General features: G+C 33.3%; 1 protein-coding gene across 1 annotated transcript; it reads left to right on the top strand.

Annotated features, from left to right (window-relative positions):
• On the top strand, positions 1 to 25,657 carry LOC132744412 (uncharacterized). The gene is made up of 6 exons (XM_060733117.1): positions 1 to 402; positions 4,393 to 4,453; positions 10,744 to 11,061; positions 11,522 to 11,628; positions 17,250 to 17,487; positions 25,524 to 25,657. The coding sequence occupies exons 1-6, from the start codon at positions 1 to 3 to the stop codon at positions 25,655 to 25,657; spliced, it is 1,260 nt and encodes a 419-aa protein (XP_060589100.1).

Genomic DNA, 25,657 nt, shown 5'->3' with positions numbered 1-25,657 from the left:
ATGATATTCTCTCCCCAACCTGCACAGACCCAGGTCATCCAGCAGGAACCACCTAGGATGACAGTGACACAGGCGACACAGACGGAACCAGAGGCAGCTCCAACTCCAAGGGTCGATTCTTTGGCTCCCCTCAATGCAGTCCTGGGGCACTTTGAGAAGACGATGGAGGTAGCCATGGGGAAGATGATTTTTGCGGTCGAGTCGGTGGCACGGGCCACACGCCACGTTCAACAGTCTATTGACGCCTTGGGGACAACAGTTTCGCAGGTAACAAGAGCGGTTGACAGACTCACAGATGAGCAGAGACGCTTGGCGCGCAGTCGCGAATCGACAGGGAATCAAAGCAACAAGCGAGCGAGGGAAGACGAGGACAAAGAGAATGACAGAGCCCTGAAGTCCGTGGTCAGCAAAAAGAACAGCTCATATAGAAGAAATTAATATTTGTAATTATGTATTTAATGTAAATTAATTGTTAAGTTTAATAATTTTAAGACATTGTTTAAAATTTAGACTGATTCATTAATTGTTTAATGATTATCTACTCTAGTCAAGTGTTCATTTTTAAGAATTTTGAATCTAATGTTTAAGCACAAAGTGATATTTGATTACTTTGATGTCTCTCCAATTGATATTTAAAAATTTCTATGTAATTTAAGATTAGAAAATTGCTTACTCTGTCTCTTACCGCACTGTTAAGTTATTACTATATTCGCTTAATTCTTCTTGTATAATGTTCATAGCGATACATTTATATAATTGACATTTAATAAGAATTTTCATACTTTACCAATTGTATTGTTAACTGAAACAGAAAATAGTTTAAAATCATATGACACTTACAGTGACCAGTAAGCCAATAGTTGCATGTAATGGCAACAGGAGTTTGCCATAAGAGCGAGGGGGTAATGTAATATCCCAGGGTCACATCTCTTATACTTACCTTGATCTGTACTGTTGTAATGTAATATCCACACTTTGTTTAATTTATCTATTTACTCTCTTGTATTCAATGTTTATTCACAGTAATATTTTTTATGAGGATGATGAGAGTTTCTCATCATACATAATTCAACATACAGAGGCTGTCATAAATGCATAATGAATGTTTGTCTATTTAGATATCTGCTGTCTGTTTATTTTCATACTGTAACTGGTTTCTTGGACTGGAACTTTAAATGTCAGCCTCGAATGTATACAGTTTTCGCGAAATATGTAAACATCTCTGCTTATCTTTCTCAGACAAGCTAGCGTTAAATTGTTAATTGTTTTTGATAAAGAAATCCTAGAAATGTCTTACCACCGAGCGAAACCACTTTATTAATCACTTAATCCCTTTATTTTTTGTCATTGTTTTTAACAGCACTGTGAGTACACCTGTCCTCTTGCAGGCGGCCATTTTGTTACTATTTTTATATATTGTAAACACGACGAGCAGCACTTGCATAGCAACCCTGGATGCTGTACTTTATGTGATAAAGTTTAATCTCAACATTTTATGATGCATCAACTTATTCCTAGCAGAAAACGTAAATTTGAGGTGTGTTGTATTGTTTTATGTATTCTAAACTTATTTTTTCTTTCTTCCACAAGGAAATCTGTGGAACCCACAAAAAACACTGTGGGATGACTTTCCCACGAAAAATACTGTGGAGCGTTCCTCCCACAAGAAATTATGTGGGCCCCACAAAAAAAGTCTGTATGTTAGATATATTTGGTTGATATTTGTTGAGTTGTATTGAGTGATTTGTCTTGTCAAGATTATATTAGTTGATGCTTTGTTTTCGAAGATATCTGTAAATATTTGGTGTTTTAGTTTAACTTGTTTTCTAATTTTGTGAAGTTAATATTGTTGGTTAAATGTCTGTGATTTATACTGTTTCTTAGAGTTGTAAAAAAGTCATTTTGTTCTACATTTTTGTTGTGATCTTATTAGTTCTTTAGAGCTTGAACTCGTCAGGTGTCTGGAATAAAAGACGTTTACGTGAAAATATATTTTGTATAAGTGGTTTGTTAATGGTCTGTGTTTGTTCTGGATGTAAATAATGATCTGAGTTTTTTGGGGTTTTTTTTGTTGGTTTTTTTTTGGGGGGGGGGTGCAAATAATAATTAGAGTGTGCTGTGTAAATGCATGTGTGGATTTGAGATGGAAAAAGTAAGAATACCTTAAATAGTGTTAACTAAACAATTACTTGCTAGCTTTCCAACTAAGAATATTTCAATTTTATGTGCTGCCCAACCTCAAACTCTTGGAAAATGCCTTCTAGTTTTAATTACTAAATCTATCCTAAGATTAAATAACATCAAAGCAGTCATTCTCCTGACACTTAGTATCACCTTTGTACCTGAAATAATGCAGAGGACCTGACATCTTCCTCCATTTGCAAAGCTTGAATATTGAATATATGATAATTACTGTGTAAGTGCGTCGTAAAACCTAACCAACAAAACTTTAACGTCATTATTTGTCATGTTAGACTCATTGACAATAAAACAGTCTCTGCAAGTTATGCAATCATTTCCATATGGAAGCAAATCCCGAAGTTAAATTTCTTGGTCTTAGTGCACTTTACGAAGGTTCGTGGTCGAGGGGTTAGAGTCGATGACTTCTAATCCAGTTACCTCTCTGTCATGGGTTCGATTCCCGGGATATGCTTTGGTAGTTTAGCGCGGAGGAAGGTAGACTAGTACTGGTGTAACTCTCGAGGAACGATGGTTAGAAAACTACCCGCCTATTTGACTGAAATACTGTTGGAAAAAGGCGTAAAATGAAACAAACAAACAAACACGAAGGTTGTTCAACCTGAGAAAAGTGTGATGAAGTGTTGTATAACATAAACACACACGACAGAGCACAGTGTCACGTGGTTCGAAAATGTAGCCTCAATAGCAGGACGTCATAACAAAATATAGAAAACCTGCAGGAATGACGCGTATAAGCGACTTTCGGATTTATACGTTCTCTTCTTTACCATAAATAATGAGCTTTTCGAAAAAATATAACATATAGCTTTCATTACGCTGTGGAAGATTAAGGATATTTTTAGGATGTGTAGACGATTTTTTATTGTGTCCGCATTTTCTTTTCAAATAATTACATCTTCATCATTTTATTTTTTTTCTGTTCCTGTTTTAAAAATGAAATCGTTTTATGCTCGAATTTCTATTTTCTTTTAAAAAGTGCCAAATATGTCCAAATAGCACATGCTTATAACATCTAGTCATAATCGTTAATAAATGTAGAATTTAAAAGCCGTCAAACTATCACATAAAGGTCAATCATAACTGCATTTTAAAGATATAAATTATGTAGATGTTCCGAAATAAAACAGAACACATTATAATATATAAATGATAGTTCTACTAAGACCAGTGCTGTAATTAAATACTTCCATCTGTGACTGACCGAATCAAAAGAAGCCTGTGATCTTTTATTTCGTGTTTCAATTTAGATACAACGACGTTATAAACGTTTGGGTACATCTATAAACAATTGAATATATTGATTAAATTTGTTGCAAATTGTGTTAATTTTATTTAATATCAAAACAAAACACGTGAAAGATGAAACCTATTTATATCACAATAGGAATGTCGGTGTTGTTCAGCCTTTTTTTCAAATCCACAGTGACCGATTGTATAAGCAGCGACTACACTAAAATAAACCATAGTTTCAAAGAGACGATTTTAACATTGATTGTGCTTTAAAGTCAAAGTTTCAGTTGATTATTTGAATAAAGACATATTTATCACTGATCGTATGAGCTTAAATTCATGCAAGCAAAAAGAGATTCACAAAAGATTTTCATTTATAATTGAAACAGTTTAGCGGTGGATGTGTAGTTCCATAAATTCCGAGAGTTTATAGTTATATGAAAACTAAATAATTAAAATCATTTAACTTAATTTAAGGCATTACAATCAAAACCAAAGCTGTTGTAATCACAAGAATCAACAAATTGTACATCATTTCATTTACAACTAAAATAGAAAGTTCAGCGTTATCATGCTACGTCTAAGGTTCTAAAAAATCCATGTTTGCAGTATTTGTTTAACCTAGACGGTGTAGTTTCATTAGTTGTTTGAACAACGAAAAAGAAGCCCTTGGCTGAAACAGAATATTGCACTGCTTAAAACCATTAGGAATGTACATTTTAATTTTTTTCAACGATTCTACACAATAATATATACATTTGAAATTTGTACAGACAAAAGGCATGGTTTGAAAACATGTCATGAATCTTTAATCTTTAAATAGAATAATGACCTGACAGACAGGTCAGGAAAACAGACAATTCAAGTAGTGCAACCACTTGACTTAAGAACCCCGCTCACATATAAGGTTACGAATCACTATACATTAAATTAGTTATGACCCGTTATTATTTATTTCAGCAAATGAACATCCGCTTTGTGTTGTTAGTGACATCAAGTTTATCGCATCTAATGGGGACAGGTAAACATCATATAACTTTCTTATACAATAAATATCGAAATGTTATAATTGTAATTTTCATTTTATCTCGGAATGCAACGTATATACTGATATAGTTCTATGTAAGAATGCTTTACAGTACCCGTCTCATTAAGATTTATGTAATGTATAACCTTTCCGTGGTAATAATTTTTTTCAATGGATGCACCCTTTTCAGTATTCGGAATTTAATGATGCATTATTTTTTCAGTAGTAAGAATTTTTTCAGTGGACGTACCTTTCAATTTTAGGTGAAATGCACTACTAAATGTGTAAATTTTGTAAATGTTCAATAGGCCTATGACATAGATGTGAAAATAAATTTCGTATCTTTGATTAATTATGCTTTGCTAGATTTCATAGGCAGGCCGGCATTGCAGACTGGATCAAAATAATAACACCATCTTATAATTATATACAGGTTTAGCTGTGAGTAATCTTAAATAGATTTTTCTTTATCATGCACGCAAATCATTGAGATATAATGTTTCGGCCTTTGAGCTATTATGTTCCTGGCAATACAATTTACAAACAATTCTCTTAGAAATGCATAGCCATTTATAACACTAACGTATTGTTTCAAAGATTGCTTTGACAATTTACCTTAAAATATTTAAATTACATTTACGTCTTTAAATTCATAGAATAGAATGTCTGAACCAATAGCAAAAATTTTCAGCATATAGATCATCTTTGTTAATTTTTTTAACTATATTCTCGGTAAACATATTTTCACATTTTACAAACTGGCAAAATATTGAAACAAAAATCAATATAAAGTTTGTGTTTGTCTTAGAGTAGTACACTTCTAATGCATTATCTCCACTTTAAAGGGTATTCGAATAGGCTAGAATCACTGTCAAGTGCATTGTAAGTTAGGGGCGCGGGTTCAAACCCTAGGAGGGCCAACCTTTCTTTTTTTAACATTTTTATGTATCTATGAGATCCCTTATAGAAGAAAAAAATGTTTGATTTTAATTATATAATTATTGTTGGTATTTATTTGCGAAATAATGCCAAATTTAATAGCAAAAATGATACCAGATATTTTCAAAATTTTATAAAATAAAAACTACACGTTAAAAGTATTTTTTATTTTGCAAGACCAACCAATATACATTTTAAAAAAATGTGGCAAACTTTGAAAACAGTGCCTTATTGTGGTAAATTTTAGGGTTATTTTGAGTGAAGCTTTTTACAAAGGGTAATGGTCAAATAATTGTTTAAAGTGGGTGGAGTAGGGTTACATTTATATACATATTTAATACATTTCGTTTAGAAACAACTATTTCGCTTGATCACTTTGTTACCTGAATGCCATTATTTGTTTATTAACAATGAGGAATTGGAAAACATTTTTCATAATGATGATATCATAGATTATTCAGATTTACACCATTTCTAAAAAAAAACCTTCTGATGACAAAATTTTAGTTTAGAAAAATGTGCATAACTCATAAACCACACAGTAAATGTTGTTTAAATTTTGCATACAGGTGACATTTAAGGCATATAACTGCCCTATGTTGTCAAGTTTACAGTTCCTAATAACGTCCATTATTGGTGTGCTACATTAATTCAAAAGGCACAAATTGATTGAAAAAAAGAGTGAAGCATTTGCATTTGCTTTTTGTAAAAAAATAAAATAAAACAAAAACGTACTAATATTTTGAAAATGTGTTGGTATTTCTGTGTGTATCAGTCAATTAGATCCCATACCACGTAGGAATTCGAGTAAATTAATACAAGTAGATATGGTATAGCCATTAGGTATTTGATATAAATATATAAGGAATTTATATAAGAAAACAATCAATAGGTGAATGTTATATGACTATACTATCGTCGGGTGCCCTGAAATTACGCTGACCTATTTCGACGCCATTTTTGTTTTGCTCAATATATTGTCATAAGCGACTTGAATGACGTCATTACTATATAAACACTGTAGTAAACACGGATTTCTATCGCTTGCGAAAATTATGTGGAAAAAAAGAGATGCAAAGGTAAGAAAGTACATTAATATACTTTTTCAATCAATTTTATTATATTTTTACTAATGCAAAAAAAAGTTGTGCTTTATTTTGCTTTTATTTGCGCAAAAATGAGCGTGGGAAAATTTTCACTATCCGTCTGCAACACCAACTCGCCCCATTCATTAGGTCACGTGACAGTCATGTGACTAACCACATGACAATGGTGTATTTATCACTGTTAAGCACCATGTACTCGTTATATCATTTTATTCAGTATAATTGAATAGTGTATGTTAATTGAAATTTAATTGGATAGTTACAGCTGTAGCCTGTATAACTTATGCTGAATATCATAGTAAACGTTATTTTTCTTTACTGCAGGTTCCACAAAGGAAGTATAGGTGCTACTCTCCTACCTCTATGGGCACTGCACTTGAGAAGGTGAGGCTGACTGGGGCTCCCATTAAGACAACTGCAAGGGAGTTTGGCATTCCTGAAGCTTCCCTCAGACACAAACTTTCTGGTAGAGTAGACCCTGAAGCTGTGAGATCTGGCCCATCACCTTTGTTTACTCAAGAACAAGAGGCACATTTTGTGGAACATTTGAAGTTCATGTCTGTCTGTGGTTATGGGTACAGCAGGTCAGAGGTTGTGGACATGGCAACTGAATATGGGTATGTCTAGGTAAGAGAGACACTGAACATCCACTTTTCGCTGAAATGGTTCAGGGGATTCATGTCACGATGGCTGAACTGAAAGTCTTAAAATCACGGGGATTGGAAATTCAGCGTGCGAAGGCTACAACTGTTGATTGTGTCTCCAAGTATTATGGAGAACTTGGTTCCATCTTGGACAAGTACAGACTGAAGGAAGACCAGAAAGAGTTTATAACATTGATGAAAAGGGTTTGTCCACTTCTCACACACCACCATCAGTTGTTACTGGAAGTGAATTCAAGCCTCAGGTAGTCACATCTGGTTCAAGATCATTAGTGACTGTGATAGGCTGTGGTAATGCCCTAGGCTATAGTGTACCACCCTTTTTTGTGTTTCCTGGGGCAAGAATGAGGCCTGACCTGTTGGATGGAGGAAGTGCTGGAGTGGATGGTGTCGTCACAGAGAGTGGGTGGAGCAACAGCACTGTGTTTCGGAGGTACATTGAACATCATCTGATAAAATACTTACCTGAACGTTCTGAGGATGATCCTGTACTTTTACTTTATGATGGACATAAGTCTCACATAAATCTTGGTTTGATTGACTGGGCTAAGACACAGCACCTCATCTTGTTCATACTTCCTGCCCATACCAGTCATGTATTACAACCACTTGATGTAGGATGTTTTGGACCATTTGAGAGGGTCTACAACACTGTGTGTCACAAGTTCATGCGTGAGCACTGTGGTCAAAGTATCACACGATACAATGTTTGCGCACTTGGATGTTCAGCCTATTCTAAGGCACTATCGCCCACCAATCTACAAGCTTCTTTCCGCAAGACTGGCATATATCCATACAATCCACATATTATAGATCCTTCCAACTTTAAACCCTCAGAGGCTCTGCAACAGGAAGCTAACTCAGATGTAGCAAACATTTCAAGTACCCCAGCCAATGAGTCATCACAGTTCTTCTCTACAAAAGCAGCTAACATCACTTCAAAAAGCCATCCACCAAGAAACACCGTTACCTTAGCAGTGTTGTCAGTGGTAAACAGATAACCGGGGCATATATAGTGGACAAGTTAAGGGAACATGAAAATGCTAAGAATCCTAAATCTCTGAAAAACAAATCTGACCCACAACCAGGAACTTCAGGTACTGCCAGACCAACAACATGTAAACCCAAAGACACAGATGTTATGGACAGTGATGTTTCACTAGAGGATCTGGACACAGAAGTGTGCTGTGTTTGTAACTTGTTCACACCCCAAGAACTACGACAGAGTACCTCTCTCTTGTTTGTTAAGTGGGTACAGTGTACTAAGTGTGGACACTGGGTGCATTTAATTTATTGCACACCTGTTAGAGTGGTAAGAAGGGGTGATGTGTTTTTGTGCATTCACTGTACTACAGAAGAGTAAATGTTCACTGTACTCCAGAAGAGTAAATACACATGTTTGATCATTGGAATTTCATGATATTTAATGTAAATTAAAGATAAAAAACAATTTCATGAGTTATTACTTTGTAGATCCAGATTGCTGATATCAGTGGACATCGTAAGTACAACTTAAAACGTGTACACATTCCAAAAGGGTGTTTATAAAGCTATATGAAGGCAACCAATCAGAGGCGTCGTTACAGGTCACTCTCAAATAACATGGCCGCTTACATACATGTTAGCACAATGCCAGATTAGGAAAAATATACAAAAAGAAGAGCAGAATCGTAATATATTTCTTTAAATGAATGTTGAATTTATGCAGTTCTGTTGTAATTTCAATGAACAAATGTTTTTTAAGAAACCGCTGGATTAATATTCCTTATAGGCGTCGAAACTGGTCACTCGAGGATAGTTTATGTATAAAATGCGACCAAGATGCATTTAGTACAATTTATCAATTATTGATTATGGAGGGAGTGTAAATGAAACATTTATCAGAAATACTGTTTATTATATAGATAAGTGTTACGTTAAACTAGATATGAAATTTTATATCGAAATAGCACCATTTGATTGTAAAGCAATATGCATCAACACCTTAACATGTCAAAAGTAACAGAAGTATATTGTCAATTTGATCAAAAAGACTAAAACCTAAATATGAAGTTTTTTTCTTAGATCAAGTAGACACTGAGAACTGAAAAATCGGCAAATGAAAATTAAATACTCAGAATTAAGTTGAAATTTGATGTTTTATGTGATTCTTACCTCGATTGGAATAAAAAATCGTTGCAATTCTTTTATTTTTGGGGGGTAATTTTACGCAGTAAAAATATTCTTTTGGATAAACAGAGTGCGGGAAAAATCTGAACATTTGCATCCATGAAATTGTTCCAGACCTGCAACAAGTAGTATACAAATGAATTTCGGAACATTATTTGCAGTCCCGTCATATCAATAACCTTGAGTAGAGTCCTTTTAAAGTATCCGACTTATAACTCTTTATTACACTAATTCTACCATAACTCCTGGTATTGATACCGAATCATGTGATTTATTACCGGCTTTTTCTTCACTCCGCCCCGTTTTTGTCGATCCATTTCATGTAAAATACACCGCGCGAATAAGGATATTGGTAACTGTTTAAATTAAGAGCCACGATGTAAGCATGTGACTATTGGCTACTCCTGCATATGTCTGAAATACTGTTGGCAAAAGGCGTAAAATGAAACAAACAAACAAACAAACCTGCATATGTCCGGACGGACGATTACGTGTTACTGAACTGGAAGAATAGCTTAACATGTATAATTTGCGTATGTCAAAATATCGACGTATTAAATTTAAATCAAATACTAGATGATGAATACTCTCGGAGAAGGAAAATAATATTCGTTGACGCAATTACTAAACGAACAACAACTCCTGAATTACGAAAAAGGTACAGACATTTTTTATGCCTCAGCTGTGCTTAAACATATGTTGGCTAGGGGGAATTTTGATCTACACGACAGCCCCCTTCGTAAATCATAACGAGAGACAGACAGAACATCAGTTTCTAAGAAAAAAGGTTGGTCTTGCAGTCGAACTGTTTAGACAAGACTACTGTAGAAATTGAGCTATGTTGCGAGAAAGCACCATTCGTGCTTCAGCTAATTATTTATAAACATTAATATAAACATAAACAAGACACACTTTTTAGCATTTAGAAAAATATTCTAAAACTGTCGCTAATTGTGCGCAAAGGGCTCCTTTTATAACAGAGGTACTGAATGCCGCCACGTCCCACCCTCATGCATAGGGCAGACATATTATAGATTTCAGACTGTAAAATCGTTTTCCTTTCTTGCAGACAAGACATTGAGTCTAAGACTGTTTCCTGAAATGTGTTAACTGGTAAATAACATGTACAGAAAATGAGCCACAATATGCTAACAATATGAATAACAAAATAAAAACATAAACAAAACTTAATTTAGCCGTTTAAATCGGCCTTCCGATCTATCTCGGAAATACCGTTCGCTCGGTTTACCGTACATTACAATTTTGAAGTGGAGCGACAGTTTGCCGGGCGTGATAATTGGTTTTTGTTAACTTCATGTATCGAATAAAAGAGAGAAAAAACAAAATCACAAACAACCGTTTTGACAATCTCTTTACCTTAAAATTATAATATGTGTTTTCAAACTAGGCGCAGATGTGTTCATCCTGCAAACTGCGAGGCAAACTGTATCTGAATGTGGCCGAAATCTAACATTAGCTTGCAAATTCAAGCCGGACACATTTTGTATTGTTTGGAAAAATGCAAATGATATGGCAACAATAGCAGAATGCAAACAAAAATGGTGTAAATTAAATCCTATCTATGCTGGCAAGTACAGAATTTCATTCGATTTGAATCAGTGTATCCTAAATTTGACAATGATAAAAGCGACCATAGAAGACAATGGACGAAAGTTGGTGTGTTCAGATGGATCTCACATAGCGTCAAAGATTGTAAATATCAGAGGTAATGATTATTATCTATTTACTGAATATAACGGCCTATGTTTTCTTTATATATGCAATATGTAAGTAATTGTTATTGCTTTGTCTCGCAACATTTACTGAAAGCAATTGGTAGCTGTAAGAATTATTATGTTCCTTATCCACGATGATTGCAAAATAGGACCTACTGCATTGACTGAATACTTTAAATAAATTCATTGCTTTCGTTTAACATCCTTTCAAAATTTCATCTTTTCAAATTTAGTGTATAAGTACATGAAAAAAAGACGCATCCCATTGTTGCATTTAGTTGATTTTTATATCGTGGCAGTGTTCACAACCATACAATTGTACCAGAATAATTAAGTCATTTCTATTTATATTCAATACTCAATATCTGACAAAATAACTTTAATTGAGAAACATTATTTTTTAACCATGTAGAAATGTAAACGTTAAATAATTCGATGTATTTGTTTTAGACCGTGAGCCTCTCCTTTATGAAGATACAAAATCTGGGACCATAATGGCGAAATCTGGCTGCACGTCACAGAACACCAATGTTTCTTTCAAATGGAAATTGATATCTGTATGTTTCTTAATATGAATGTTTGTAATAATGCACATTTGTAATGTTTTTTTATCGGCTAATCGTCGTGACGTTTATTTAGTTTTTTATAATACTGCACGTTTGTAACGTCACTTTTCATTGGGTTATCGTGACGTTTTTAAAATATAGTTTTATATACACAGCTGCTGACAATTTATAAAGAAATCTCGCTATATTACTCTTAAAATGATGCTTGCTGTATTATAAATTCGTTATAAATATTTCTGACAGGTTATATGACCGTATAGAAACGGTTGTTTGCAATATAACCCTCGCCTAGTGGCTCGGGTTATATTTACAAACAACCGTTTATAAAGGGCCATATAACCTGTCAAAAAATCTTTATAACTAATAATAGACTCGGCTGCTGTCAATTTATGAAGAAATCTCTCTTTTTGTCTAAGAAAGGAAGTTTGCAATATTATAAATTCGTTATAAAGACTTTTGACAGGCTATATGGCCGTATATATTCAGTTGTTTACAATATAACCCTCGCCTAGCGCATCGGGTTATATATGAAATCAACCATTTATATAGATCTTATAACATATTACAACGTTATAACTAATAACATGTCATTTAGTTCATATAAAAAATGTAATCTAATCGGATCGGCTTAAAAAAAATTCAACTTTATATTTTGGAAAAAAGCAAGAAACTAAACATTGATTACTATATAGTTAAAGTTATTTTCAGCCACTCGTTAGAATACTGTTATTAAAGCTGTGAAGAAGACGTTATAAAAAGTAACGTTTCACAAAAAAAAAACAATAATAAAAAAAAAAAACAAAAAAAAACAAAAAAAATCATACGTTCCTTAAAGTATTTCTTTTGCCTACTTACGAGGTTAAATGACATTTTTTGTACTGCCTTAAATCCGTTATTCCCATTTTGAGTTTCAATTATAGGCTACGTTTTAGAATACATGAATACTAGAGTTAAAAAATAAGTTCAAAAATGAACATACGATGGAGATGACAGTATCCATTTAAATCGAAAATAAATACTGAAGAAGTGTTTGCGATTATAGATAAAATAAACAGTTTCAAAAGAAGTAAAAGTTGCACTATACCGTAAAAAATACCTTTTATCAGTGAAACAGGGCTTAATAATTTCTTATTTGAGGGCATCAGGGTTGAAGATGATTGCTGGCGAACCACTCTCATAACCTCGGAGTTGAGGTATTAGATAATAAAACATAATTGACACTTTTTCAAAAGGCCTAGAAAACTTTATATTATTAAACTTTACTATATTCTAGACATCAATTCAAAGAATATATATACAAAAAATCTGTCATTTTGAAATAAATCTGACGAAATATATGAACTTTTGCTTTAACTTATAATGTTTGAGTTATTTTCAAGTTTATATAATCAATTTGTTTATTTATATCACAAACATTTTGCCTGTTTTTTCTAACTGTTTTATAGATAAATATATGAAAATCCTTATGATTTACTCTTGCTGTTGTTTTTCATTAATGCAATGCTTTTTTATCATTTGTTCATTAAGTTATAATGAACTAAGTGCTTCGCAACACATAAACTTTAGGGAGGGATACGGACCTAAGAACTTCTAACTAAAATCAAAGGGCTGCAAGCTCTGTGGTATTTTCTGATCTTTGCAATCTAAATCATACTGACTATCTGTATGTATTTTCCTATATAATTAAAAATGAAATCTCGCGATATGTACAATGGAGAATTTCGCAATGCAAACATTTTCAAATGAAATAACCTTGTCCGTCAATAAATCGCGCTTTCGGGGTATTTTTATTTAATATCATTTTGTAGTACACAGTGGGTTATTATGGTATGTTATTGTTGTACATGTACATGTATCTGAAAGCTGTAAATAGAATGATGAGTTGATGACCTAAATATTCCGAAAATCTATTTATAGAGGGATGTACTCCTATCGGTAATTCCCGGTCTCTCCTGGTCTATTTTGACCGGGATTTACTAGTGACCGGTGAATAGTACCACACGTTTATTGTCCGGTCTCTCCCGTTTTTGGAGTAGATATTTGATATCGTTACAGAACAGAACAAATATTTTACAGATAAATAAGCTTTTTTTCCCAAAATGAATGTTTGTCACTTAGTTTGGTTACAATAATTAATAAACACAGATCAACTCTCACATTTATTGATTATTATTATTATGCATGAACATACAATTCGAAAAAAAACCAACAACAATAGTGTGTTTTATTTTATCTGTATGAGATAAAAACAATAAATATGTACAATAATTGAGAAAAAAGGTACATTTTTATGGTATTAATATGACACTGTCAACTTTGAAACATTTTATTTAATTTGTTATTCGTGTTTAGTAAAGATGCCGAGGAATTATTCAAAGTTACAAATTAGATTTTATGAATTATTCAATTGATTGATAATTTAAAAAATGATAAAGAAAAATACAAATGTACATGTATATGGTTTAAGAATAAACAATTTTATATATTGAAAGATTAACCATAATTAACTGACTTTTTTCAGTTAAGTTTTGACTTATAATCGTCGGTCAATATGACAATTGAATTCTTAAAATAGTAGTAAACGTAAAAACTCAGTATTAAAATAGCACATAAAACACAAAAAAAGAAAAGAAAACAATATTCATAAAATCTGTATTTTTTTTATTAAAATAGATATTACAATTATTGTATAATAAACAATTATGCTCAACTTGATCAACAAGGTAATATAACCAGTGTCATATTTGTTACTAAGTGTGAACAGATACCTTAAGAGGGTGTCTTCGCTAATAGCGATAACATAATAAGGGACAATTACACAAGGGTGGTGTTGATGATGCGTAACACATATGGATTATAAATGATTGTATACATGTACATCCGTTGCTATTAATAATTACGATCATAAAGAAATTACAAGTAATATTCTAATCTCTAGCATAGTTAATAATGAACGATGTCTTTCGTCCGTTCATTCATAAGTGATATACAATTCTGGTAAAAACCAATTAACCACTGAAAAGTTTATAAGAATATCTTGTCATCATATATCTACTAGTTCATCTTCACCTGCTGCATTTCTTGCTTGGACGCCCTTTGATGCTTTGCATCAATGCTTTTCTTGTTATATACTATAATTCATCTTACGCAGCGACTGCGTTAAGATTTTTTTCTATAACAGTTTGAGATTGATACATATGGAATTTTGCATGACTAGAGTTGCATCAAAAATCATTTTTTATGACAGCCACACTTTATCCTTGCATATCGTGGCTACTTCCTTAAAAAAGACACTTCAAAAAAAAAGTTGCCTCGACTAGGATTTGAACCTTAGGCCTCTCACACCCTAAACGAGCGCGATACGAGCGCGATACCCCTGCACCACGGTGAAGTAATACGTAATATGTAGCCTGAATAAAAACAAATACATTGTAATTCTAAATTGAGAATTTCCATTTCGTGTTTGTAATCCTTATAGTCTGATTTTATTGACCTGTCAATTTTGAATACATTATAGGACTCATTTAAATATTCGATCCCACTTCGGTTTGGTCCGTGTAGTTTACGAGAATTAATGTGGAGTATATAAGTCATCGATTGAAAGTCACGCCAGCTTTATGTGAAAGTTTTCGTTAATTCACAATAGGACAGTCGGTAAAGAGAATGCCTGATAATTGAGAGGTCTGTGGTTCAATCCTTACTGTTGCCATTGTTTTAGTACTCTTTCTTTATTTCTGCAGTATATTTTAATAGAACAGATTTGTAGTGTGTTTTGCGGCATTGAAATGACATTTATTGATTTTAATCCGTTTTAATTTTAAACATGAATTCTTAAAAAAAAACATGTTATTTAAAAAGAGTATATGCATAAGTTAACAAAATTAAGTAAAACATAATCAAACAAAACGAACAACATAAAATAATCATATATAGATTCAATAATGTTGAAAGTATAAATAAGAAAAAAAAAACATGGACCAACGAGGCCTCGAACTTAAAACACGTGTGGCACTTAGATTATAAACTCGTGATTTACCCTATTGCGCTATAACGCTGAGTACACTTAGTTTAGAGATACAAATTAAATTAAATTCTATCGTACAGCGTACTTCTCACGGAACTTACCGAACATCTACCGAAGATTAACATACTGTGTGCATCGACCGCGTAATCAGTATGTAATTGACAGGTTGTTAAAACCAAACAATATCAATTTCGAGGTATTTTGTTCACGATAAACCTGTTTAACACTGATAAAAATAATTTAGCGAAAATCTTCTCGCCAAAACAGTCCGACATGTATATATGCCACTACTCGGCAGTCAGATTTATTTGTATACTACGCCCTGGAGTATTCAGTAATCGACATAGCTAAAAATAGCATTTTCATTGATTAAAATGATATTCATCCGCGAAATTTGTGATTGTAACCTCATATTTCTATTGACTAATCTGAACTTTCAATGCACTGTAATTCGTTAAATGCCTACATTAAAAATTATTCTGTCTTTTAAATTGCTGGTTTTTAAGCAGTTTTGAGTAAGAACTACTTTGCGTTGTTAGGACTGTTAGGAAATTTTGTGTTAGACCGTGGATGTTAGCTATGTATTTACTGATCTTGCGATCAGAAAATACAAAAACTGGAAAGTCGGCATATGACCATGACAGTTTTGGTAAGGCGTGATAAAAAATGACCTACATTACTTGAATTAAAATGTATTGATCTCTTAAAAATTTCTTGTCTTTAAACCATATTTCAATATCACGGTCATGTTTAATTAAAATAAAGTTGCCATGGATGCTCAAATTTGATATAAGAAAGTATTGATAATTGCTAGACAGTCTCCATATCCCTCCCTAAAGTGTCTGAGTTCCGTATCCCTTTTAAAAGCACTGTGTTCCGTAGCATTTCATTATAACTGATAAGCGAACTACTGCTAAAACAGCACTGCATTAATGTAAACATCAGGAAGAGTAAATTATAAAGATTTTTTATATATTTATCTATAAAACAGTGAAAAACCAGGCCACAGGGTTTTCGTATAATTAAACAAAATATAAAAAAAAACTCACATGATTTCAAATTAACTTTATGAAAATATGCTAAAACATCACAACAAAGTTATTATTAAATGTGAATAGATTTGCGTGTACCGTACCTGAAAAGTCACAGAATCTATAATTTTCAATGTAAGAAAGCAGGATGTAAATTGTTCAGCAATTAAATTCCATATCGCCTTGACATGTGGCTATTTGAACTCATTGTTTAGTACAACGGACAATCGATTACGTTCTGTTTATGTACGTAACGTATTTTTGATTATGGAGGTTTTATATACAATACTTTTTTACGTATAAATGTCCGCTTAAATATTTTAGTTTGTACAATCTCTTGATCTTGCCATGAAGCAATTCTTGAACGGAGTTCATGAGTTATCTTCGATCCAGATAAGCGAAACATCTTTTTGGAAGTAGATCTAAGTAATTTCTTAGTCGAAGTAAAAAGTTTATATCCCTTACTTTTGCAAACTTAAAACCCTGATTAACATTCTTTCAAATCCACACTGGTAATAAACGACAAATCTTTTTGATAAAGGTTTATTTTATTTTAGGTTAATAGTGATAACGAAAAAGAGATCGACCCGAAAATCAGAGAGAGAAAAACATTAAGTTGTAAAAACGATTCTGATTGCGGAAATGACAAGCAAGTACATTATACAGAGATAATTGCCGTGAATGCCAGCGTCAATGGGAATTACCATTTGAAAGTCGCAGCAATTTACGGGAATGAAAGCAAAGAGACACATTATTCATACAAGTCTATTATGAAAGTCCGAGATGAAGAGCAAGGTAATATTGTCTTATTGCACCTTTTTCAGCTGGTGGGGTGGTGGACTTTAAGTCCTACTCGGGCCAGACGTTTTTGATATTTTTGTATACTTTTCTCTTTCGACTTGACAGATTATGTTTTTTTCATCTTGAAGATTGAATTAGGAATATTTGTATATTTTTTATTGTCAAATATTGTGTATTTCCAACGTCTCTTCTAGATTATGGTGGCTGATTTGTGCCATGTCGTATTTTCACTCCGCGGGGCGTCGGGCGAAAACAAAATAATGCTGGTAACTTTGTTTTCGCGTGCGACCCTGCAAAGCGAAAGAACAACAAAGTAGTTACTTCGTCATATTTTCGTGTTTTCGTGTATTCGTCCCCCTGTTTCGTATGCGCATAACCTTTATAATATACCAAGTTATATAACCGTAATGGAATATACTAACCACGATCGTATCCTTTTTATTGTTATTAACCAAAATTGATGATGTTAATTTGTAATCTATTTTCTTTTCTTGCATCACTCCGTTTACACTGTATCGACGAAGGCAGTCGCGTAACCTTTAGTAGGTAAACACTCCCACTGCCCAGAGTATACACTTTTAATCTTGCCAGTCAACAACAAGAAAAGCATTGATGCAAAGCATCAAAGGGCGTCCAAGCAAGAAATGCAGAAAGTGAAGATGAACTAGTAGACATATGATGACAAGATATTCTTATAAACTTTTCAATGGTTATCAGAATGAACGGACGAAAGACATTGTTCATTATGAACTTTGATTGACATGCCAGAGATAAGAATATTACTTGTTATTTCTTTATGATCGTGATTATTAATAGCAACTGACATACATGTATACAATAATTTATAATTCATATGACATTGTGTAACGCATGATCAACACCACACTTGTGTAATTGTCCCTTATTATGTTATCGCTATTAGCGAAGACCCTCTCTTATCAATCATTCTAACACGAACCGCATTTTTCCCTTTTGAACATAGTGAACATAGAAGAAACGAAAGTGTGTGTTATTATGCTATAAAATCACTGTTTGACGTTCTATATTTAGACATGTGACGTAATCATTATACACGTGATTACCGATAGGATTACATTTCTATAAATAGATTTTCGGAATGTTTAGGTCATCAACTCATCATTCTATTTTAAAATACCATAATAACCCACTGTGTACTACATAATGATAAATAAAAAAAAAAACGAAGAGACTCATTTGAAAATGTTTGCATTGCGAAATTCTCCAGTTCGCTATTCATTGTACATATCGCGACATTTCATTTTTAATAAATAATAACCAAGCACCCTCAGACCGATCGGAATGATCGGCTTTTATTATAACCGACTAAAAGGCTCGAGAAGTTGCTGTCGCCCTTTCACAAAATTTGATTTAATTCCATAAAGGGCGCCGCGGTTCGGCGCGGACGCCAAAAATATAGTGTTTTACTGACAAATAATATCTGCATGAATTCAATACAGAGTAGGCCATTAGTAGAACATTATAAAATAATTGGGAGGAAACCTCTTATGTGGCTATCTTGAGAATAAAATGAATGTCTTTTATATCATAGCCACTGCACCAGTTAAAATGGATTTTTTAAAAAATTAAATGATTTATGTATTAACTAATTCATTATCATGTTGCTTTATAAACAAGAAATGTCAAACGACATATATGCCGCCTTTTCTAGCCCTTGACTCATACTTTTGGTAATTTTGTTTAGAAACTTGTCAAAAATGGGAGAATGGAAGTGTTCAACCAACTTTGGCATTTGTGAGACTTGCCATTCAATAGTCATTAATGGAAACGACTTTTATATTTGTGGTTACTGTGATCGTCTCTAAAATCGATAAAGGTCATCTTCTAGTGATATGACCAATCAATATGTGAAATATGAAGAATTTGTGATAGATAGTTTTTAAGATTATGAACGGGATTCATTCCAACATATAAGGCCCCTGTGACCTTGACGTGTGGCCTAGTGACCCCAAAATCAATAAATGTCATCTACTAGTTATAACCAATTAATATGTGAAATATGAATACTTGGTAACTAATTGGTGTTAAGAGAATAAGTGGAAAGCATTTTTCCATTCAATGTTATTGTGACTTTGACCTTTGACCTAGTGACCTAAAGATCATCAACTAGTGATGATCAATGAAATGTGAAACACAAATACTTGATATCAAGTACTTTTGAAGATAATGAGTGGAAACCATTCTGATAATAAAGTTCCCTGTGACCATAACCTTATCCCTAAGGACCTCTTAATAGATAAGGGTCATTTACTAATTATCACTAATCAATATGTGAGATATAACGACTTAGAGATAAAACGTTTTCAAGATAATAAGTGAAAACCATTCTGACATTAAAGGCCCTGTGACCTTGACCTTTAAACTAGTGACCCAAAAATCAATTGGGGCCATCTACTACATATGACTGATCTATATGTAAAATATGAAAACTTTGTGATAGTTTTCAAAATAATGAACGGAAAACCATTCTGACTTTTAAGGTCCCTGTGACATTGACCCTTTACCTAGTGAACCCAAAATCAGTAGGGCCATTTACAAATTATTAGTATGTGAAATATGAATGCTGTGTGATAAATGGCTTTCAAGATTTTGTGCGGAAACTATTTGGACATTTAAGGCTCTCGTGGCCTTGACATTTGACTAAGTAAACCCAACATAAATTGGGGTCATCTACTAGCTATGACCAATCCGTGTTTGAAACATGAAGACTTTGTGATAAATAGTTTGCAAGATATTGAGCGGAAACCATTGTTATATTTATGGCCTTCGTGACCTTGACTTTTGTCTTAGTGACCCCAAAATCAATAGAAGTCATCTTATAGTTATGACCAATCAGTATGTGAGATATGAAGACTTTGTGAGGAAATTTTTTCAAGAAAATCAGCTGAAACTATTCTGAGATTTACGGCCACTGTGACCTTGACCTTTGACCTAGTGATCCCAAAATTAATAGGAATCATCTTCCAATTATGAACAATCAGGATATTAAACATATAGACTTTGTGATAAATCCTTTTCAAGATAATGAGCGCTAACCATTGTGACATTTAAGGCTTCTGTGACCTTGACCTAGTGACCCAAAAATCAATAGGGGTCATTAACTAGTTATGATCAATAAGAATGTGAAATATGAAGACTCTGTGATAAATAGTTTTTAGGTAATCAACGGAAACGGTGTGGTCTACCGACGGAGTGACAGATCGACGAACATTAGCAAAACAATATATCCCCTCTTCTTCGAGGGGGGCATAGTTTATTTACATATAAATGAATACTTGTATTTTAATGCATTATTCATGCATCATTCAACCTGCGAACAATATAACTCACTCTAGACCTGTACGGTGTGAAGTGAAAAGGAAAGGGTGGTCAACTGCCTGGAGCATATAGACGGCCATAACAAATTGAAGCTATATGGGTTTCTCATTCGTGCTGCCATCGATGATTACAAATTTCTTGACTTTTCTATTGTAAATTTTATATACAATTTGACTGTTTGCATTTTAACAGTGCAAATGTCTTACCAATTGCCTCATACACTTATTAATCTAAGATATCATGTCACGATGACATTGAATACAGAATCAACCATTTCAAGTTTTTACTTCAGATTCGTTGGTTAAAGGCGGCCATATCCAATAGCTATCCTAGTAGTGTGGCTACATTATTTCTAAATAAAAGGCACTGTTCAAATATAAATCAAGTAATGGCTGGAAGAAATAGTGTTCTCATTCCAACCAGGCTTTTCTGTCAGTTACAACATTTTCGTCAAACGTTAATTTTATATTCTTGCTCTTTTAATGGAAGTCAATCCGGATAGGGTAGATTGGAATGAATTGGAAATACATGCATATCATCATTATAATAAGAGGATTGCAGACGGTATTTCAAACACTGAAACCAACAATATATTAAATAAATAACACATGAGTTTGTGGGTAACAGTGAAAATATCATCCCGAGGAAAATACTGTGACCCAAGGCGTAAGCCGTAAAAACAGTATTTTTATTATAATTCACCCATGTGATATTTATATTATTTACCCAAACAAATACTGTAATCATTTGCAAATTTCAACTAAACTAACTGTAACAAAATTAAACCAAGAGTAACAATTTTCACATTGCTCATTTTTGTAAGTGTACTAGAGAAGTTAATTTCTACGGAAATGAGAAAATACGTTTATGTGTTAATTATAAATACTTATGATTATGTAACACTAACAGTGTTCCGTCAAAATTATCAAATAGATTTAAATTCATGATTCATCATTTACGTAATGGATACAGTACGAGATTTTCTTCGAGTTTGCTAGGATAAACAACAAATTGTCCGAGGCGAAGCCGAGGATAAATTGTTGTTTGTCCTAGTGAACTGTCTTTTTTACGTCTGTAAGAAGACACTTTCGAAGAAAATACGAGTAACTGTATCCGACTTATACGACGTTTAAGTGTAACGAACAGATAAATTAATAAACACATTTAATTATAAATAAATCTAACTGAAATTAAATGTATGTTCACGTTGAAAATATAAAACTATAGAAAATATGTACATGGCCTTTAAGCTTGAAAGTGAAAGGTGTAGGTAAATTGTATTTGCACGTAATTTTCGTGCACATTTCAATCGGATATAATTCACTTTTATTCATGATAAACAATGTTTAAATGCCTGCCTTCATGAGTGAGATTAATTAAGTCATTCAACATTGAATTCGTCTCCGAACATGTTTTGCGTCTATGTTATATGGATAACGTATTGGACCCCAAATTTGGTAAGATTCCTTATTTAAAAGCTTAGCTTAACCCAATGTTCAGTAGTATATGCATATGGCCGATGTTTTTTTTTTTGTGGGCGGGAGGCTGGGACAGTAAAAGTCATGTTAATGTTTTTTTTAATATAGGGTGTCAGACGATATACAAAAAGTAGAGTCTTAGCATCTACCAACGAACAGCTGTTCGTTTCGCCAATGTTAAAATCACCTGTAACTATGTTCCTGGAAATGGCCATCCAATTTATTTGATTCATTTCTCGATGAACTGAATTTACTCATGAGTTGCGGTATCAAGTTCGCTACAACTTTCCGTCGGTGTCTATGGTATCCTGCTTAAGGCAGTTAAAATATCGCCTGTTACGATTTAAGATTGACTAAATTTCTTGTTTACGCTCGACATTCGCAAAATAGGGAGAGCTATTGTAATTGTGAATTTTGAGAGAACTATGGCCCCTTTGAACTTAGAAAATTCTACATGTTTTACTATCAAGGACTGAGAATAGTCGAGCGCACTGGCTGTTGTTAATAGATAAGAAGCATGATTTAACATTCTCTTTCGAAGAACATTCACTTTAGACACTGGTACTGTAAATAAGTTACAGATCGCGAAAGAAACTTTTCAAAATTAAGATTATTTATCGCGAAGTTTTTTACCTTTGATTCGCACGAGGATTAATTAAAGTATGAGAAAGTATAAGCATAAGACAAATTCAATTTTGAATGTCGCGAAAAGTTTTTAGCGAGAATGTAAAATCTTGCTACTTTGTCTATAAAATACAGAAATACGGGGAAAGACTTTAGAAAACATAAAGCATGTCAATTATGTCCTTTAAATGGTCCAAGCAGAACACCTTATATTTTAACTGTATTAAACCCACAAGGAAAGTAACGACTATTTAAAAGTGTCTTCTTACAGACGTAAGAAGATACTTTTTGAATAGCTCTGCTGGGGGTATAGTCGTATAACGTTTTTATACACGTATTCATTTGATTTCTCGATATTTACTCGATACGAGAATAAGATATTTCTTTGTGAAGAAATTTACTTGCATTTTACTGCATGATTAAGGTTATAGAATACTTTTGTTTGTGTGTGAAAATCTGTTAATTACACCAGTGGAATCTTATTTTTTGCGCTGTGTCAAAATTTGTATGTACTTGGTATTTTTAGTATTGCTATTGCTAGCATAAAGTTGATGAAGTGATATTTAATTACCAAACACACTGACTAATGAACTTTTGGCAAAAGCTACAAAACCTTAATTGTTCCTTAAGATTGGCTATTTAATGTTTATAGAAAAGTGATCTGTAGTTTTGTAGATGGTTTTCTATTCACCTATGGATCTGAAGCTCGACTGACATTTTGACTAGCAATTCCTTTATTTTGATATGTTTCAATATGGGGTTTTGTATTTTGTGTCTGTGTAGTGTCATTTTCTTTGAATTTTATATAAATGTTTGAAATTTGTAAATTTATCCCATTGCTGCCCTATTTTTGCTTTCAAAGATGGTTTTATACTGCACATTCTGGGTTAGCAGAAATTCACATAATTATCTTTTTTTAACTATTGTTCAAGTTTGAGATCCCTATGGGGTTCAACATAGCCTGGGTTCCAGTCTGTCGATTTTTTATGTGCTTCTGTTCGGCAAATCGACAAACAATCAAAACACGCAAAAAAATCAACGCCTGAATCCCAGGCTAGGTTCAACCCTGTGCTTGGAAAAAAACTTTGAATAATCCTGAAATGTAATAACCTCAATAGTTTTAAAAAGTGCATGAGGCCTTGTAGTTCTAGATAAGAGTTTTAACTGAAGCCCTCGAACCATTTTGCCGATTATAACCCTCCGCCACTCGTAGGGATACTGTTTTTAAAGTTCACGAGATGTACACAAAAAACACATTTTCTTTTATTTCACTGTAAAATTAATTATCAAATATATTTTTCACGGATAATTCAGTTATCCACTCAAAAGCATTTAATAAATACATGTAATCATAATCGGACCGCTGAGCAAAAGAAGGTGCACCGACTGAAACAATGATGTCATATTTTACGTCATGAAAACAAGTAGCTGTAAAAGTAAAGTATATTTTAAACACTTACCCCTTGATTTTATTATGAGAACTTATTCATTTTGCGGGCTGATTATTACCTACCAACACTACTCTGCTTTGTATTAATTTCTAATTATTTTGGACAACAACAAGACAAAATAAAACTTTTTTAAACTCTTTTTTGTCGAGCCTGCTTGCGGTGGGCTTGACATAGTCGCCACCTTTGGCGTATACTTCGATGTAAGTGCGTCCGTGCATGCGCTCGGTCTATATCTTTCTCATTTCTTGAAGGTTTACAAAATAATTTGGTACAAATATTCACCATGATGGGATGATGTGTCGCACCCAAAACCCAGGTCCGCCTCTGAAAGGTCAATGTCACACTTTGGGGTCAGCGCAAAACACGTGTCCTAGGCGTAACTTCAACGTGCATGAAGGGATTTTAATATAACTGGGGTCAAATGTTATCCATAGCGAGGCAAATAATTCAGGCGTAAAGGCCAAGGGCACACTTAAGGGTCGAAGCTCAAATAACAAAATGAAACATTCATTTACGAGTATAACTTCTATATACATTGATGGATTCTAATATAACTTAGCATAAATATTTTCCTATCGAGTTTAGTTGTCTCGCGCAAGATAAAAATTAAGGTCAAAAGGGATCAAAGGTCAAATAAAATATTAAAATGTGTTTGTTAGCCCTGCATCTTACTCATTCCTTGAAGAATTACAACATAATTTAGTACAACTGTTCACCATGATAGGATGGTGTGTAAAGGTCACACTTAGGGGTCAGCGCAAAAAAAACCCGTGTCAGGAGCATAACTTCATCATGAAGGATGGATTTTAATATAATACGGGACAAATGTTCTCAATATTAAGGCGGAGTGTAGCGCGAAAAATTCTGGTGTCTCTGGTAAAGGTCAATGTCATATTTAGGGGTCAAAGTTCAAATAACAAAATACTGCTCACCCTTGTTTCCTTAGCACATCACAGTTTCTGTTAGATATATAGTCAATTTGTCAAGTTGTGCCTAATGTTTCAAATGTAAGCTCTTTGAGGCAAATTTTACGCCTTTAAAATCAGATAAAACTAGCATTGACCTGAAATATATTAACGATTGAATATTGTTCTATTTTTTCATTTCATTATTACGAAAGACGACCTACCAATTCTCTCCGCTGATGAAGAACATTTAAATCCCGGAAGCGCATCTATTAAAACAAAATATTATGTGGGAGGTTTTTTACTTGCAGCTGCGACTATACTTTGCATCTTACCCATATACAGGTAA

Source organism: Ruditapes philippinarum, unplaced genomic scaffold, assembly GCF_026571515.1.
Source record: "Ruditapes philippinarum isolate M1 unplaced genomic scaffold, ASM2657151v2 ctg4050_1_1_1_1, whole genome shotgun sequence".
NCBI classification, from domain to species: domain Eukaryota; kingdom Metazoa; phylum Mollusca; class Bivalvia; order Venerida; family Veneridae; genus Ruditapes; species Ruditapes philippinarum.
Note: the sequence above shows the minus strand (reverse complement) of the source record. Positions and strands in the feature narration are given on the sequence as shown.